The sequence below is a fragment of the Alligator sinensis genome, unplaced genomic scaffold, assembly GCF_000455745.1.
Source record: "Alligator sinensis unplaced genomic scaffold, ASM45574v1 scaffold442_1, whole genome shotgun sequence".
Lineage (NCBI taxonomy): Eukaryota > Metazoa > Chordata > Crocodylia > Alligatoridae > Alligator > Alligator sinensis.
The window spans coordinates 3087939-3107859 of NW_005841829.1; the positions used below are offsets into that span (position 1 = coordinate 3087939).

At 42.8% G+C, this 19921-nt stretch overlaps 1 protein-coding gene across 2 annotated transcripts in view; it reads right to left on the reverse strand.

Moving 5' to 3' along the window:
• Positions 1–19921, reverse strand: part of PDHX (pyruvate dehydrogenase complex component X) — a 122938-nt gene that overhangs the window by 73670 nt on the left and 29347 nt on the right. For both annotated transcript variants that reach the window (XM_025213258.1, XM_025213731.1), the window contains exon 3: positions 17989–18089. In XM_025213258.1, the coding sequence (XP_025069043.1) occupies positions 17989–18089 (101 nt within the window). The remainder of the gene's footprint in view (positions 1–17988; positions 18090–19921) is intronic.

Below are 19921 nucleotides of genomic sequence, written 5' to 3' on the forward strand. Positions count from 1 at the left end.
ACCGGGCCCCGGCGGAGGGGGGGGGGGGGGGGGGGGGCGCTTTCCTGCAGGCCGAGCAGCTGCTGCCACCGTGGCACAGCCCCGACGGGTGAGCCTGGGGCCAGAGCGGGGCCCAGGCTGGCAGCAGGGGCGGGTTACAAACTGGTACTGAGTGCAGGAAAAGCGGCCCCTCCGGCGCCCCGTGGCCAGCACCCAGCGCTGCAGCCGCTCGCATGGGGCTACCTGTGCCTGCTCAGGACAGCCCCGCATAGGCTGCAAGCAGCTGCAGCAGGGAGTGCCAGCCACAGGGGAGGGGAGGGGCTGCTTTTCCCCACGCTCCGCACCAGCTCCTTCCCTGCCCTTCCCACCCCCACTTACCTGAGTTTCTCGTGCCAGTGCAGCCACATGGTCCCAGGCCAGAAGGCCCTGCTGGGGCTTCCGGCTGGGGGGCGGGGCTCGGCAGGCCCTGCTGTTACAGGAGCCTACTGGGGCTTCCCCTGGGCTCCACTGCTCTTGGCTCCTGTGAATTTTGCCAGGAACCGAGGACAGATAAATATTAATTTTCTAAATTTTTTTAGGGGCCCCGCGGGCCGGATAGAATAGCCATGCAGGCTGCATCCAGCCCACAGCCTGTATTTTACCCACCCCTGGTCTGTGCTCTCTTACCAAAGCAAATAAAACATTACATAGTGGTAAAACATTACAGCATCATCATGAAAGCTAGAACTTGCATTGTAGTACAAAACGAGGTGTGAACAAAGCAGCTGCTGATCAGGTTTCCTTGCAGGTGCCATGTACGAGTCAGAAATAAAGAAAAGTTTTAGAAATATTCTGAGTTGAAGACTGTTGAGGACAGTAAAAGTATTATGGAGCAATTATTAAAAGATAAATGACACAAAAGACGAAGAGAACAAGTTCGAAAATTGGTCCAACATCAATTTTAATGCTCACCACAGAAGAGTGGCTCTGCAAATTAACAAAAGGGATGTTCTCCTACTTGAAGTCTTAAAAAAACCCTCTTTGCTCACTTGTTAAGAATGCTATGAACTGGAACAGTCAGGAAAGCACTGTAAAACAGTGCAAATTAAAAGGAGAAAAATGGTTATATAAAAGTTAATGGCTATTTGAAAAACAACAAATGCTTAAAATGCAGAGTATCTTCAAATGAAATTACATGTTGTTGAAAATTTCTTATCTGACATAAGCCTCATTGGGCAATCACGCTCGTAGTTCATTTGCAGCTTAACTGCATCTTATGCAAAAAAACCCCAAAACCTCTCTCAATACTCCCACTCCTGCAATGGGTGTTCCCCTAGCTTATAGAGGTATAAATAAGTGACTAAGATAACTATTATTTCTTAAGGATCTCACTCTGAAGATGAGAAAAGATTTTTCTTTCTTAGGGCATGTCTACACTGTACCACAGAGGCATGAGTGCAGCAGGCATCATCATACTGGTACTAGCTTTTAATCTAGCTATTTTTGGTAGCAAAAGGAGCAAAGACCTGCGAATCCCTAGTTTCAATGTGGCCATGTACAAACGTATCTGGGACTTCCTGTACTTATTCAGGAAACTACTGTGCAGTGAAATCCATTGCATTGCATCTTCACAGCTACTGTACTTGAATTAGCTCATTTTGCGACAGTTTTTTGCCATTTTTTTAGCCTTACAGACCTTGAATAATTGCATGCTCATTTTCTGGATGCAATTATAACGTCTGTCCACAGCTTTAGTCTGGCACAATCCACCATGCTGTATCGTATTCTATTTTCCATTTAATTAGACATTTTTAATTGTTCCTAGTTTTCAAATTTGTTCTAAAGCCTTGCATACAATTGAGATCTAAAACAACAGGTCTGCAGTAGCCTGGATCACTCACTCTCATTCATCCCTTTACCCTTATTAAATACAGATTTGCTACTCCTCAAACAGCTTTATCCCCAACATGAGTGGTTTGCTATCGGACTTTTAATTTTCCAAGTCAGTTCTTTCAGAAATCTGGAGTAAAAGTTACCAGGTCCTTTTGACCTGCATGGGTCAGGCTCTTAGAATTGTGCTCTTATCAAGATATAGTAACATCCACTCCCAGTACCTCATGTCCATTAACCACTCGGATTTAATCCTCATGTCCAATACTTTTGTTCTACTTAGTAAAAGCCAAGACAAAGCATTTATTTAGATTTTGGGCCAAATGTTTATCATCATTAATCTCAACTCCATTCTTACTGCCTCATGCCCCCATTTATTCTTTGTTTTCTTTGTATCCTTATGGCTAAAGAATCTTCTGTTTATTTTAATTTACTTTGCAAATTCTAACTTGGCTTTTGGCAATTTTCACTTTATTCCTCAACTTTTTGCCCTTTAAAATCTAGATTTCTCTGATGATCAGTGTGCCTTTTCCCATTCCTTGAAGGCTCCATGCTTATTAATTATATCCTTTTTGAGGTAGTTATTCAATTGGTTAAGTCTGCAGTCCTCCCCTAAACCCTTTTTTTCCCCACTGACTTGCTAGAGATGCAAGTTCCAAATAGAACTTCTTTAAGGTGAAGGTACAATATCTTTTCTTTTTTTTTAAACATTTGAAAACCTGGGCTCTTCAGTCCAGGTTACTTTATTAACTAGTTATGCTTAGCTTAGGTCTACACTGAAGTCATAAGTAGGACTAGAGTTTACAGAGATATACCAAGGCTGGCTTTAAAGTAACTAGGAGTGGTATTAATAAGAATCTACTTATGAACTAGTCTGATGACGGTATTCATTAGGGTTGCACCAATATATTAGCTACTGGATCAGCACTCATAAAAGGAGAAATTGTCATCGGCTATCAACTTTTTTTGGTCATTGTAACCAATAATTACAGCTGCGTACCCAGAGCACCCTGGTACCCACACCCTACTGCTAGCCTGAGTCCATGGCAGACTACATGTCCCAGAGAGCTGCAGTTGGGGGGGGAAGAGGGGGGGGTTCCAGAGAGCAGACTCAGGGCTCTGCACTCAGCAAAAAAAGGACTGTTACCAGGTCCTGCTGCTACTGTCACTGTCATGGCAACAGCATGCATGCCGCAGGGATCTGAGCACCAGGGCTGCCGTGGAGACGCTGGGCTGCGCACGGGCTGGGTAAGGCATCACAAGAGACATTCCACAGCATCAGGCACCTTTGCAAAAGTGGCGACTGTGGGAGCTCAGCTGCATAGGTCTGCTGGCACTGAGGCAGTGGTGTGCTCTGGGGCTTCAAACGCACCCAGCACTGCTGTCCATGCAAGGTTACCTTCCCGCCTGCCTGGGATTGGCAGCACAGACTGCACAGGGAGCAGGGCTGCTGGGAAGAGCAGTGGGAAAGTAGGTGACGTGCATGGGAATAAGGTGCTCACTGCCTTCCTCATCAAGGGCTGGAGCAGACAGGAGGCAGATCTGTGCGTGTGTGTGTGCACGTGCACATTAACTGCAAAACAAACAAAAAAGGTTTATTTATGTCAGTAGTTTAAAATGCCTTTAAATAACAGTTATCAGATGGGCATTGGCCAATAAGGTACATTAATCATTGGCTATAGGTATCGGCCAAGGAAACCTTTATCGGTACACCACTAGTCTCCATAATTAGTTTTGGTTTCTCATCATCCAGGTATAACAGTGTTGAGGGTGGAGTCTGCACTACTTTTACTATACTTGGTCTTTTGATAAATGGTCTCCAAAGCAGTCAGTCCCTTCCCAGCGCTACTTTCTATGCGTCGTTCAATCACTTCAGTGTGCATAACATAGCAAAGACGTATGTAAAAATATTTAAACTCCACCGCTGCTACATTTTCCTGAGGATAATAAATATTTCACAAGAAATGCTATTGCTTAAGTTGCAATTAAATACTGCTGAGCTTGAAATAGGCTCAATATTGAGACATTACATGTACACAAAGTACAACTGACAAGGCAGTATTTGACACATTAAGTCCTTATATAAAAACAGTCGCATTTCATTTTACAGGAAACATTCAGGCAACTCAATAGAGTTAATGATATAGCTACTCATGCTTATAAAAATGATAGGAACAGTGGATGTCACCTATATATAAGGATTTAAAACGTTACATAAATCTAAGAGAACCCTTAGATTCCTCCACACTACCTTTAGGTCAAACTATTTAATAAGTACAGTAAGTTGAACTAAAAGAAAATGTAACTCTCTGAGAAGGCATACAGTTGAACTAGAACAGGATTCAAACTTGACAAAGTTCATCATTTGTTACATATAAGACCTGACATGATAAAAACTTAAACAAAAATAGAAAGTATCAAATTTACTTTTCACCTTTTTTCCCCAGGCACCTTAGACAACACACCCAAACTGGTCAATTTCCCATTTTTATTCCCTATAATAGGAGTGTCACGGGCGGGGTCCTACAGGAGGGCCATGATCTCCTTAAGGCCCCTTTCTCCGTGCCAAGTCAGCCCAAGGGCACCCTCTAATTCTCGCCCGCCACGTCTTTGATGTTTAGATAAGTTTGGGAGGCTGCCTTATGCCCTCTTGGTCACTTCTTGGTGTTGGTTCAGACCCCGTGGTTTCCCGGGCCCCTTACGGGTTCTCACTCTGTAATGGGTGCTTCAGGGACACACTAGCCTTAGGGGCTATGCGTGGCTCCAACCACCCCTTATACCACGCCCCAAGCCTCGCAGTTGGAACAGACGTTGGTCTGTCAATTATACACTCGCCCTCTCTTGGGGCCCTCTCCGTAGCACTGCCCTCTCTCAGGGATCCTCTGCAGTGCCACCCTCTCTCTGGGGCCTTCTCCACAATGCTGCCCCTTTCGGTAACACTGTCCCCCTTCTCTGGGGCTCCTCAGTACTGCTGCCCTCTCTTCAGGCCTTCTTAAGTGCTGCCCCCTTCTCTGGGGCCTTCTCTGTACTGCCGCCCTCTCTCAGGGCCTTCTTTGTACTGCCGCCCCCCTCCTGGGGCTCTCCGTGGCCACACTGGGCCTTCTCAGGAATGCTGCCCCTCTCCTGGGGCTGGGGTCTATGCACCCCCTCTCTGGGGCCTACCGCACTGCTACCCCCTTCTCCGGGGTTTACCGCAATTCTATGCCCTTCCTCAGGGTTCACCGCAATGCTATGCCCTTCCTCAGGGGCTCACCACGCCCGCACTTGGGCTTCTCAACCGCCCCTCTCTGGGGCTGGGGTCTATGCATCCCGCAGGCAGCGCCCTTACTGGCGCTGGGGTCCCCACACTGCTGTGGATCCCCTATGAGGACGACTCCAACCCCTAATAAACTCACCCAAACCACCGGTGATAAACAACAACAAAGCAAAACACAAGTCCCTAGGCTATAACGTAACTTAAAGCCGCCCGGCTAAACCCATGTTGCTCAGACATCTTAGGGCTGCCATCCTTTACTCTGCTTGAGCGGTACCTGCGGTTCTCGCATCTTTGCTCCGGGAGCTCCTCTCTCTGGCTGCTGGCAGGGAACTGCTAGCCTGGCCTCAGCCTCTGGGCTTTATAAGGGCCAGGCCCTGCCCCCTTCCGGTCAGCTGACCTTCCCTGGTTGCCCCGGCAACCCACACCTGGGCTCCTCATTTACTCACTGCTAGGGTCCCTTCCATAGCAGTTTCTCCTCCTCAGGAGCAGGGCATCTCAGTGCTCTGCGACAAGGAGTATATTACAATACTTGATTTATGCATGTGGGAGAGTGTCAGCTGTCCACCCCCTCCTTCCTCAAGACTCGCCTGCCACGACTATGGAGATGAAAAATGATTTGATGTTAATCCCTGAGGGGAGAGGTCAAAGATGCTAGACCACCCAGTAGAATATTTCACAAGTGCCAGTTTATTTAACATAGAACAAAAGGGTATAATCAAGCTAACTGCCTCATTAGTGAAAGGCAGCTAAATCGCCACTCGGATACATTGCAGACTCCCAGCTGCTTCACTGCTGGTCATGGAGCTCACCACTGCTCCGGCCAAGCCAGCTGTCCCCTGGAGCTTGGTCCCTAGGGTCGAGTTCCTCACTCCTCTCCCCCACTCCCGGAGATCAGAGCTGTTTGGCTGTTGGACCCTAGGTCCTAGTGTGGAGCTTCTTTGCTACTCCTTCCCCGATCACAGCCATTCTCCACCACTTCGAATGTCTGTCATCCGTCCTGGGAAATAGAGCTATCAGGGATCAAGTCTCCCGCCTCCCTGAGGTCTTGCTGGCCGATCTCCAGCCGCAACATCCTGAAGGTAAGTATTTCCCCCACGTCTCACCGGGCCAGGGTAGTTTTTTCACATTCCTGTTTGAAGGGCCCTTCTCACTTCGGGTAATTCCGCCGCAACAGTTTCTTCTCCTTCTTTCTTCTAGTGCCCCGAGGGAAATGTCTGATGCTTCATCCCGCGTGTTATGTCTGGCGGTGGTCATCAGCCTCTTCTCTCTTCCTGGTGTGTGTCCTACCTCCCCTATTCACCTGTATCTCAAGTTTCACCTTTAGCTTCTCCCTTAGTAACAGGGGTATGGCTTAAGCCCCCTGTCACAATGCACGAACAGAGAACACTTGCATAAAAAACCTGCTTGTTTCAAAATTAAAAAAAAAATTACACATTTCTAGTATCACCAGGGTCTAGGTCTGGCAAAAGAGTTTTTTAAAAAGCTACATAATTTGCAACATGAACTATACAACAATATCCCTTTCAGTAATGATGCAAAACCAACATTATTAACAATTTTGAAGAATGCTGGCTTTTGTAAGTCATCATTTATCGTAAATATTTCATTTTAATCACTTAAGAGCATCATAAAAGATACAGTGCCCATTATAGCCATGGAAAATACTCCATTTCAATGAGCATTTAATGCTGGGCCCTTAGTGAGAAAGCTATAAAGTAAATCTATATTAATTAGATAGTTGTCATTAGAGGTGCACCGATGCATTGGTCCCATGTCATATCAGCACCGCTACAAGGAAAGTTGACATTATCAGCAATCAGCTTTTTTGGCTGATGTGGCCAATAATGTTGCTGATAAATGCCCCATGCATGCACACAGCTGCAGCGCGGCACAGGCGACCAGAAGTGCAGAGCAGTGCCTGGCTGGTAAGTCTGTTGTGGAGGAAGGGGCAGAGGGAGGGGAAAGGGGTGTGGGAGAAGCAGATCGAGGCCCCTGTGGGAGGGAGGGAGGGAGGGAGTGGGGAAGGGTCTGGGCAGAGGCAGGCACTGCACAGCTAGGGCGGAGCAGGGCATGGTATGGAGATGGGGCTCTGTGTAGGAGATGCGGTTCCTGCTGCTACATGCACCACAGGAGGGCATGGGAGGCGAGTGCCCCCAGATCTGTACATGGGGTGAGGGTGGGCAGCTGCTGTGGGCTGGGGGCAGTGTGAGGCTCTTCCCGGTGAAGGGCTTGGGCTGTGCTCAAAGTGGGCAGCAGTGGCGCTGGGAGAGGGGGCTACAGCCACCCCAAAATTCACTGTAGCCCCCCTCCCAGGGCTGCCACCACCCGCTCCAAGTGCAGCCCAGCTCTGCCTCTCCCACTGGGAAACGCTGGGCACCATCCTCACCCTGAACCCACCGCAGCAGCCCACCCTCACCCTGCACAAAGATCCAGGGACACACGCTCCCTATGCCCTCACAGGGTATGCACAGCAGTGGAAACTGCCCCCCCCCCACACCTCCCAGATGAGCCACAGCTCCATCCCATGCCCTGCTATGCCAGGGCTATGCAGCACCTGCCCCTGCCCCACTCCCTCCCTCACCACAGGGGCCTAGATCTGCCCCTTCCCTCCACCCTTGCCCCTTCCCCCACAACAGACTTACCAGTCAAACACTGCTCTCCAAGCTGCCAGGCTGCATATTAGCAATCGGATCGGCATCAGCTGATCTGGCTTGTTAAAAATCAGCCACTGGTATCAGTCCATAAATTCTCTATCGGTGCACCCCCAGCTGTCATTTATAAACTGCCAGCGGTTATTATGCAAGATATATTTTATATCAAACAGACTCAAAACTTCAATTCCAAAACAGTTAAGCAAAGTCTATTTTAAAATGAAAGTTTAAACAACATCTCGGTGATGTAAATACGGTCTTCTCTGAGATGAAAAAAGAACCGTATTGGCTGGGGGAGGAAGGGGGGAAGAGGGACAAAAAACAGAAATCTGCTTTTTTGAGAGAAGAATAGTATCCTCTGAAACCCAGAACAGAATTTTTGGAAGAGTACCAAATAAAAAAGTGTCAGAGCTGGGCAGATAATCCCAAAAGCTATAACTCACCTGTTCTAAGCCTTCGATAGCACTTGCCAATCAAGTTTAGGCTCTTAAATTAAAATTAGAAATCAATACCCATTTTAAATAATTTGAAAGTATTGTATATTAGTCTTACCAACCTCCTAACATTCCCCAAAGGGAGAGCATAATTCCAACAAGCAAGAGCATTTTTTAAATTCAAGAAATTATGTGCTGCCAAAGCCGCTGGAACTGATCTATTGATTGTTTTGCCCCTTCTGAGGCAGTAAGCAACCAGACGAATAGCTGGTTTTGACCTACTGACTGTGTTAATCATTCAACATACATTACTAAGCAACTGAGAGAAAAATGCTATCATTTCTGGAAGACATTTATACAGACACCACAGAGTTAATGCCACAGACAGCTGAATAGTGGATTCCAGTGCCCTAAGAAATATATACGTAACCACACAGAATTTACCACCATTTCTGATTAGGTCATGGTAGAAAAGTCATAAATATGTTAGCTTCTGACACCACAAGCATTTGAGGGAATTTCACTGGCCCAATTTCAGTATACAAGTGAATGTAGTTTAGCTCTGACAGACTCTTGGATGCGACATGTGATCACCCACAACCTCTCTCTCATCAACTTAAAAATCTCCCACAAAATATTTAAGTTTTTAAATGTATTAATACTTAGTATGTTCTCATCAATAACTAAAACATTTTATGATGATAAATGAACACAATTATCCCTCTTTTTAAAGGAGAAGTAAATATAGACAAAAAGTTATATTCCTTGCCTAAGGAGATGCAGCAAGACCTCTCTCAGTCCAGTGTTTTCTGCAAATTTCTCTCTAATGAGACTTTCAAGTTAAACAGGCTGCCAGAAATATATTTTTTCATTATGCAAAGAAATTCCTGGTCTTCTTGGTCAGCTATCTCTTTAGGACTCTTTGGTTTGACCGGGTAAGCAGGGGGACAGCATCTGAATCAGAATTTCCTAAACCTCTGAATTCTGAAAGCTGTAATGGGCTGTGCCCGAGACTACTGTTATAAGCCACTTAGAAATTCTAGCAGTTCCAATGGGACAAGAGCAGGGAGTGAAAAATTCTGGACATGCCCTATTCCCCCTCTATCTCAGAATCCACTCTGCCACTGCAAGATATGATGCTGGGCTAGACGAACCTGGTCTGACCCAGTAAATGGCAATCCTTATGTCATACATATCTTATGTCACAGTCCTTATTCAACAGTCCTGTGCATCTTATTCAGCAGGTGCATAAATATGTTCCCTTTTCCATGCCTCTAAATTTTCTACTTTAAATGTTTGCAAATTTCATTTCTTGAGGAACAGAAGCCTACCAAGCTGTGTTATAAACTGATTTTTAAGCTATTTGATTAATTCTGAACTTATTTTCATCCAATAGTCTAATGGCATTTTCCAGATGTTATTTAAAACCAAGGAGTAAGTGTGGTGTAATTTTGGGACTAGGTTTACAAATTTTTTTAATAACATCTGAGGTCTCTGCAGTATACAAGAAAGAAAGAAAAAAACACATGCTAAAAGCCTATGCTGTACACTGGGTTTGGAAGGAAGTCTTTTTCTGTCCAGTGTTACACTTCACTAAACCACAAAAATAAATGAATGACTGCTGCCATGTTAAGAGTTTGCAAAACTTCTTATTAGTTATATTTACTAATCACTGATACATAAGTGTTTTAAATCCTGGCAGGTCCAAAGGAAGCACACTGGTATTGTAGTACTGAACTAATAAGAAACCACAGATAAGGCAGCAAATTATACCTACACCTGAATTCTCATTCCACTTATAATTATCATTCTTAAAAGGTTCAAATAGGAAAGACTAAGACTACCTGCATTGATACTTCATATCATCAGGCCATCCAGGCAACAAAATGAAGTGCTTTCAATCTCAGGGATAGAATTATAGAAAGTTAGGGTTGGAAGGGACCTCAGGAGGTCATCTAGTCCAACCCCCTGCTCAAAGCAAAACTATCCCCAAGTAGATCATCCCAACCAAAGCTCTATCTAGCCAGCTTTTGAAAACATCCAAGGCAATCACTGTGTGGGAAGGCGATTATTAAGATTAATTTAAGATAAATTAGAAGAGTGTGCATAAGTGCTATAAATTGAATTTGTGTTCTCCAAAGACAAGACTCATTGGCTGCGTCCCAGTGCAGACCAAGCTGCAGTGCCACATAGTGTACGTTCAGTTGTTCCCTGTGCTGCAAGGGAACACAGCATGGAGGGTTTTTCTGAACATCCAGGGGTCAAAAAACGTGTGGAGAAAAAAAGCAGAACAGCACACACACAGGCAGCATGTGCCTCTCAAAAGCAGAGCCAGCCCTGGGAGGCCCCCAGGACCCCAGGTAAGACTGCTGGGGCCAGCCCAGAGCTGGTCCCAGCCTCCCCTACCCCTTCTGGGGTTATTTGCTGCATGCCAGAGCTCACATGGCACAGGCATTCCCCACAGATAACTAGCGACAGCACAAGGCGTGCCACTACTAATTGTCCCCAGGAAAACAAACATCCACACCACATGTGGATAAAGCCACTCTCATCAAAACTTACTGCTGTTTAAAACCCGAAAGGTTAAAATCTCAATTGAACTGCAATACAATTCTTTCATTTTCCTAATAAATCTTAGATCCAATTCCATAAACTTCATGAAATACTGACTAAGATAATATGTTCCAGGGAAAAGCTGGCATGTGGAGGGGAAAAAAAAAAAGGACTGAATGCAAATACTTAGATCTGGGCTTCAAACCATTTTTCTTTCATATATCCTGTCATCTTTGAAATGTGTTCACCTATCTGTGACCATGAAGGGATCAGCTGACTACACAAAGAAGCTGAACATTCATGCTGTGACATGAATATAGATAAGGAAGGCATACAATAATGTTGCTTTAACAGGAATTTAATTAACTATGAAATGCTAGTATAATTTATAGTGGCTCTTTTAAATACAGCCTTCATATAAAAGAGATGCTGACACAGGTATTTGGGGTTTTTTTGACATGTGCAGTTTTGTAGATAGCTTCTGTCTATTACTGTTTGTTCAGCCATTTTTTCCCCACTTGTTTATTGCTAGGAAAACCTAAGAAAAACCTACAGCATTTGTTTTATGGATTTTTATAATAAACAATCTGCAGATAACAAAAGTCTGACATTCCATAGCTAGTAAGAAAAATAAGTACGCAGTTATCATGCGGTAAACAAATAAAACCCACCACAACCACAAATAAAAACTCATAACTAGCAAAAACAAATCCTTCCCGTCTCCAGAAAGATAACTAAGATAATCACAGAATTTTGAAAGAGAAATAACTGGTACACCATCCAGTCACCCTCTCTTCCTAAAAAAGATATTCTATACAGCCAACAGCTTTTGTGCAGTCTCGTGCCTAATTTGTCCAAATCAATGGGGCCTCAGCTCTGCTCTCCTGGCAAAGTATTTCCATATCTGAGTATTATTCATTCTCTAAAAAAGATGACCTATATTAAGCCTGATTTTTACTTCTCAAATTATACCATTAGTCTTGGTTGCATCTTTTCTCTTAGGCCCCTGGCTGAAATGTTATTTGAAGCTCAATTAAAGTGCTAACGGAGTGCAATTAAAGTATTAATACATTGTAACATGGCACATGTTCAAACAATTTATCATCTGATAATGTGTAATAAGAAGTAATAATAATGGTAATCCAGCCACAAAATGCTACTTGTAAAATGTAGAATATTTTTGCGGCTCATTCATATGGCACTTTAATTTGAACTGTGGCATGTAATCCATAGTATCACAGTGTTTGCCTAGGTCATCCAGTATCCTAATAGGGTGGACAGCTCTCTTTCTTTTCCCCACTTCTACAAGGGGACTCTCTATAACTACATACTTTAGTGAGTATATAAGGTGAAAATCTACCCTGCTTTCTACTTAACTTTAGACTCTATGCTTTACGTATACATAATAGTATGCTATTTACTTGAAACCAAGATGACCTTGAGTTTAAAACAACACCTTCCTACAGAATTGGATTAATAAATAATTTTCCATATATAAACTCTAATTTTGGAGGGTCATCTTAAAATTGTTCATCCCACCACTATAGTGGGGCAAGCAGCACTAGAGGAGCAGGTGGCAAAGGGGTCAAGTAGCCTGACCCCAGGCACCTTGCTGCCTTCCATTCCGCACCTGCCCCCCCTACCCCCCAACTACTACTTGCCCCTCCTGCTACCTGCTGCTTTGGTACTCCCCTCACCTGCCCCCTGCCCCCTGACCCCCGCTTCCACCTGCCTCTCCCCACAATGCCTGCACCCCTTAGCATCTGTTGTCCCCCACATCACTTGCCCCCACATCCTGCCCCACCCCGCTCAGCCCCCACTGCTGCCCGCTTCCCACCCTTGCTCCGGCTCTGGCTGGAGTACAGAGCATTTTTTGCCTCTGGCTCCCACCTGGCTATGTAGCAGTGATTGCAGGGATGGCAGCCCCAGCCCTAGAGCTACTGTTATGTGGCTGGGCAGGGGCAAAGGTGGCAAAGTACTCCATGCCCCATGCTGGAACACAGCCCCAGCATGGGCCACACTCACACACCTTACTTGCAGTGTATCCATTTAAAAATGTTTTAACAGGATGTCATATGGGTTGCAGCAGTGTGCTGATTGGGCTGCAAGGGGCCTGCAGGCCACAGGTTGAGAACTACTGGGTTAGATAATGGATTTGTATAGGATGGTTTGGACAAGGATAATCCTGTCTCATGCAGCAGGTTAGACTAGATGACCTCTGAAGGGCCCTTCCAGCCCTATTTCTCTATGATTGCTATGAGAAAGGCTGCTAGTTGTATGCAAGTTACATTACATGGACAGTGAATGAAGTCAAAACCCTATTTGTTACCCATAAGAATTTATTTTTTTCCATTCAAGATCTGAAATTATTAACGTTTCAAGTTTAAATTCTCCTAATTAATCATTTTGTTTAAACACTAAGGGAAGAAGACAAAGATTCTTTCTACCATCAGGATGATAACTGTGAGGATTTTGAAGAACTTAAATAATCCAGAAAAAAAAGCAAGCAATAAACAAAAATCTGGCTACCCTAAAACTCACCACAAACAGGACTGAGTCCGCAAGTTCTGTCAGTGAGTAATCTCCTAAAATAAAGGTTAGAACTGCAGATCTAAATAGTATAATAAACCCCTTACTTTCTTTGGACTAAGACAATTTAGAAACCTGGACATAAACAAAAAAATCCCTCTCCTTAGGCATATACATTATGATACAGTCTCTGAAGACATGAACCCATAACAGTTTTCCATCATGCTCTGGAGATGAATTAGGGTTGTGTATTGGAAAATACTTGTCTGTAAAATTCCCCGTCTCATTTTTGCATATACTGAAACATGTGTAGAGAATGATGCAGGGGACTGCAGGGAAAGACAGAGAGAGACGGGGACAGAAAGCAAGCCATCCCTTTCTGTGTGAAACAGTTCCTACATATGCAGGGGAAATCACTTAAACCGACCATTTCAGAGGTGGTCTCTAATTATGAACTCCTCACACTAAGGGGTTTGATTTGCAGAAGTGCTGAGAGCTCACAGCTACAAATGAAGTCAGCAGGAGATGTACTTTAGAAATATAAAACGTTGTTTAATGCCAAACACTGAAAAACTAGGGTTGAGAGATCTCAAACTGAGCGCACAAAATGAAGAGATGCTTTTGACCTCAAACTGTGTACCTCAGCTCCTCATTTGTAAAATTAATACAAAGCTGCTCTGTCTCACAAGAGCGTTGTAAAAATAAGTTAATTAATGTCTGGGAAGAACACAGACACCACAGTGACCATAAAAAGCCCAGGATATTAATAACTCTATGTTCTAAGCACCATTTCAATAATGTGCAGTAAATACGGCCACACGCTGAAAAATGAGATTAAAAAATACTGAATTAGCTGCTCAGTAATTCACTGTCCAGTGATAAGTGTGGAGTCCTACAGAAAAAAATACGTATCATAGCATTAAAGACTTTATTATCACAATATGTATACAAGGCTGACAAATTAATGTAATACTTCACTTTGCAACTTTCATAATACCCTGTTATTTTTTTTGCACATACCATCATGGCTAATAGCAGGGAGGCTGGAATCTTTAGATCACACTTGTACAGTTAACTTAATAGAATAACAAAGCTTTTAGGCTTTCATCTCCTACCAACATTAACAGAGATGAGACCCTTGGCCAATGAGTTTCAAGCTGACAGCAAAGACTCAGAGTTCCAGGGCCAGGTATACACTGCAGCAGTAGCATCCCTCAGCAAAGATGGCCCTGAGCACACCCATCCCTCGTTCCTGTGTGAATACTCTAAAAGATTCCCCTTCCTGAAGAAAGGTGTTTGTACCCAAAAGCTTGAAAAGAAGAATTTCTCCAACTATTTTAGTTGGTACAATAAAAGATATTAGATTTACCCAAAAATCCTTGTCCGCCTACGTCCTTAGATCAACACAGCTACAACCAATACCCCTAAACCAGAAAATACACTTCGACAGCATCCCCTACAGTTACTCTCAAGCATGCCAAGAGCAGCCACAGAAAGACACCTACTACCTCCAGGGTCGACTCCTGCTATATCCTCTTTAACTCATTCCCAGTTAAGTTTATCTGACCATCTTGTTTCCAGTTTCCTCACCAGTATTTATTTCCACCCTCAGGTTTCTGATTCCAGTCCCAATTTTCTTTCCCAGTAAGTCTTAATCTTAAACTTCCTTGACCCCAAGTCTCTCCCAGACTCCTTGTCCAGCTACTCTCAGACCCCTTCAACTCAGACTCAAGTTCTTTGTTAGGAGTATTCTTGCCTGGCCAGCCAACCTTAATCTCCCTTGCTGCATCTCATCCAACCTCTCTCAACTTTCATTTTCTTCCCTTACTTCACAGTCTTGATCCACACTCATTCAGTCTCTGCTCCATGGCTCCCCACCCTACCTCCCTGCCAGCTCTGAGTTTCCACTCCTGGTCCTTTCTTGCAATGTGCTAAGTCTGGCTTTTATTCCCTTATGTTTGATTCCTCGTTCCTCCGTGCTAGGTGCCACCCAGAGGGGCAGAGATCACAGATGACAGGATCCCTGCTGTCTCAAGCACAGTCCAGAGCAGATTATAGAGAAAGTTTGACTTCACCCAAGTAGCAGTGGGCTGGTTCACGTACAGGTGATCTGTGAAGATGATACATCACACACAGTCATATCATCCTCTTCTGTACTGAGGGCTAGATTAATGCAAGATTATACCAAATACATGGGAATTTACTACAGAGCAGGTGACTGTAAATCCCTACCTCCACATACCTGAATGGCTTTAAGAAACATCTAAGTGGCCAAGCTTCTCTAATGCAATTGTGCTATATCTTGTGTTTCAGTAGTGGCCACTACCAAACCAAATTCTCTTGAAGTCCGTACTATAACGAATACAAAATATTCATTATGGAAAGAGGGATGTCTTTAATATAATGGTGTTAGCCTCAGATCTGTGCTGTGGGATTTATGCCTAGCCATCTCCATAGCTCTCATATCAAAACAGGGAACTTACAATTCACAAACAGTTCTGCAAAAATCAAATTGAATCCATCAAAGTGAAAAACTGGGAAATGAAGTTCCATGAAGTTAATGGGTCTATATGAAATTTTCTATTGATCTCACTGGGCATTGGGATCAAGCCTTGAGGGAGGAAAGACAATGTTTGCAGAACCAGAGCACAGTCTGGCCTATATTAATAGTCCCAGATACTTATAAAACCTCAACTACAGTGACAGTGAAGCATTCCACAGCTACAAAGTCAGTCATGTTTATTTCAAAACAAGGATGTCAGAACAAAGTTCCAAAACTAAAGCTTTCTAGTTATTTATCTCACAAAGGAGCCAAGAGATTCCCAGTGGGAGATTTTCCCAAGTCATGTCACAAATACAGGACTCAACTTCACCATGATTCCTGAAGCTTTCCACAAAAAAGCAATTATGAAAGGTTATTGAACTTACTTCCCTCAAGCCCCCACACCTTAACTCTCATTATCCCCTATATACCCGCATGTATTAAACTTCAGAAGTGTCAGAAGGAAGGGAATTCAAATCTTGGGAACAGAGACACTACATTAAGCAGAAAACCACTTATTCTGTAGCTAAACTAAATCTCTGAAAATAGAAATTCAATGAGTTGTCAAACCTAATCCAGATAGTACCCTGAACTCTCTGTAAACCGCCTATTTCTTTAAATGGGTATGGTCAAATACGATTCATCTTCTGGAAAGCTAACAAAGGAAGAAATTAACTTGCAACTCTTTAAAAAAATAGATTTCCAACAAGAATACAGATGACTGCCAGTTTACGTTTTCTTGAGTCGGTTAAGAGGAACTGAATATATTTGGACAATACTTTTGTGAAAGATTGTTTCCAAAATTTGTCAGAAGTTTTGTTTTAAACTTGCCTATGACAGCTTTCACTGATTTTTAATAAAAGACTAAAATGATCACTAGAAGCTTTGAATTGAATGTTTTAATTAAATTAATATGTTGTATATATTCATTGTTGTCCATATAGTAAATCATCAATGAGACTCTCTTAAGAACCAGGTGGTAATAGTATTTATCAACGATTTCAGACTGAAGGTACCCTCATGCCAGTTCTTAGTTGTTACTGTTTTTTGACAACATAAAAATAATAGAACCATTCTTCTGTTGCAAAGAACTTCTAAGACCACAGCACATCAGAATGTTCTGACCCTATAGATTCCTATTTGAAATTCCTGGGTTTACCTTGTGAATCACGCATAGTATTTGCAGACTTAACACTGCTAATATCAAGTGGCACTCTGCATCACCCTCTGGATCTCACAGCACCTTGGTTGAGAATCACTGTGCGACAGAGACTTAACTTCTGGATCCAGTAACTATACAGAACTCAGTACTATAGAAGTAGGAAAGGATGGGGAGGAAGAGAGATATGCAATACCATTCTACCAGCAAATTCATATATACACATACGTATATACACACATATATACATATATAAACACACACACAAAATAAACTATTTCTCATTATTCTAAAAGTCTGTGAGGAATGAGTTGAGTTTAGACCCCACTGACAGATGAGGAAAAAACAAAAAGAACAAAATCCCAGTACTTTACCAAGGAAGGCATTCGACCTGGCTCGCCCAACATCTATATAGATCACACACTTCAGTGGTGGATTCAATCAGCTATTAGATAAAAGCGCCAAAAAGCCCCGCTGAAGTGCCCAATCTATAAAGACATTGGGTGAGCCGGGTCAAATTGACCCGATGCCTTTTCTGGGCACATGCTGAGCTTGGCACAGGGGTACAGCAAGTTGAAAGTAAATTGCTGTTTTTTGTTTTGGTTTTTTGTTTTGTTGGGGGTTGTTTGTTTGTTGGGGGGGGGGGCGGCGTTCATGTCTGGTAAGCAGCTTTTAAAGCGCAAAACCAGAATACGGTCACCATTTTATAAAACTTGTAAGTCAAAATGGATAAAATAATTTCATTCCTTACAACTGGACAGCACACAGAGTCCAGTCAAATCAGGGCCCCATTGTCCTAGACCATGTTTAGATGCACAAAACTGCTTCCTGCCCACTCTTTCCACTGCTTAAATCAAAGGCCTCCACCCCTGAAGTGTATTTTTATATGAAAATTGAAGGGGAGGGAAAGGAAATATAAACTGAAGTCCATATGAAAATATTTTTTGAGCTATTATCAGCAGTGACCTCATCCTTTGACAAATGACCTTAACCTGCTCAAGAGAAGTTAATCTTACCATTATTTTGGCCAATACACCATCATCATTTGACTCCATAGTAACCACTGCTTTGTCCGTTTCAATTTCACACAATGCATCTCCAGCATTCACAGCTTCCCCTGAAAAATAAAATATAAAAAACCCATGCTGTTTGCTTTCAAAGCATTTTAACTCTTTGTAAAATGAAGATAAACATATTGAAACATCCTCCTAAACATTTATTTGGCTAGCAGTTTTCCCAACATTGAAAAGGACTGTTAAAAAAATACCTTAAATATTAATAATCCTATACTTTGGGATTTCTGGATAAAAATCCCAATTTAAAACAAAGCAGTAACATCATTAATTAAGGCTCAAGTATATACCTTGGGGGTATGATCTGAGAGAGAGTATGCAATTGAGTGACTTTTCCAAGGTCCTGGGCAATTGGCAGCACAGCCAAGAACATAATCTGTAGTCCTTATTTCCTGCCTTTTACATTAGTTGCTAGCTATCGACTAAAAAAAGGTAATAAACAATTATAAAATAGGCAAGCATCATTGCTTGTTGACAAGCATAAAGTTGGATTGCTAGCAAGGAATGAAAGAAGAAATACTTCTCTAGACATCAAACATGATAAGAGATATGCAAAATAAAACCTTAACAAAAAAAATATTCAGAAAGAACGTCTTTAAGTTTATTTCCTCGTCTCTTACGGGAGTGAGAACAAATCAGGCCTTTCAAAAATACGCATAATTTATTAAATTAAAATATGTATGTGTGTTTATGGAGATCTATCCATCTGTGCATTCACCAAACTAGTCTAAACTTGATCACTTTATAGTATGCTTTTTCCTCTCCTTTTGAACAGACACATGCATGTCTGCTACTGCATGATAACAGCCTCATAAAGTTGGATTCTTCTGACAGATGAATACTGACTGGATGCCTAACATTAAACTAAATTATAGTGGTAACCTTGAAGCTCTTGAAAGGTTCGGTCTAAAACAGAAGATTATATGTTTTTTTTACTGAAATAGAAAAGGAACAAAAAGACAATTATGTATATCAGATTTGTGCGTTCTGTATTTTTAATATACAACAACATTATTGTAACATTCTCCCTAGCACAGTAAGTGAAGAGACAGTGGCTTTTTGGGGGGTTTTTTTGTTTTTTTTACACTTTTTTTTCCACTTCTATCCTTCGAAGTGCTTAAACATCAGAGAAATTACTACGCAGTTTACAATCTGTGCTTGTACGAGCAATACGTGTGTCTCTGTCAATATTATTTCTTGTGTTACAAGTACTCAGAGAGACCTGATATATAGCTTTGCTGACCTTTGCTCAAGAAAAGAGCTGCTACTCAAGCCTCAGCCAAATATTTATTTCCAAAGACCAAAGTGCTTGCCTTGTGGGAACCTGAGGTGAGAAAGGATGGCCAATTTCTTGGTCCTTTCAAATATATGTGGAATATAACATCTGACTATAATTTAAAAAGCTGCACTGGAAGCAGGATTAGGAACCAACTCCTTCAACTCTAAATCAGTGGTATAATTCTGTTAGCGGACTGATTTTCGTGGTTTGTTACAGTACCCGAGACAGCTGGGTAACTACTTACTAAATTTAAGAAATTCGTCTTAGCTGAGCCAATTGTGCCCAGTACAGTTGAGGGGAAGCACATGACAACACTGACTTTCCCCCATCTTTGTATATCTCTTCCCCAATCTAGGGCCAGCCTGTGGCCATTTCAGACTTTAGTGCTACTTCAAAGCAGTCGCGCATTTAAACTACACTCTACAGTGACAACTGCAGGAGCACACATTACTAAGGCACAGTAACAATGCAGCCTCATCTGCTTCAATACACCTGCTATCCTGTAGCCATCTAACCCATTGTAATGTATGTGGTACTCCTGTGCACTTAGGGAATCACTAAAGAAACTGTTTAAACTGGCTCTTTTCACCTCTTTCC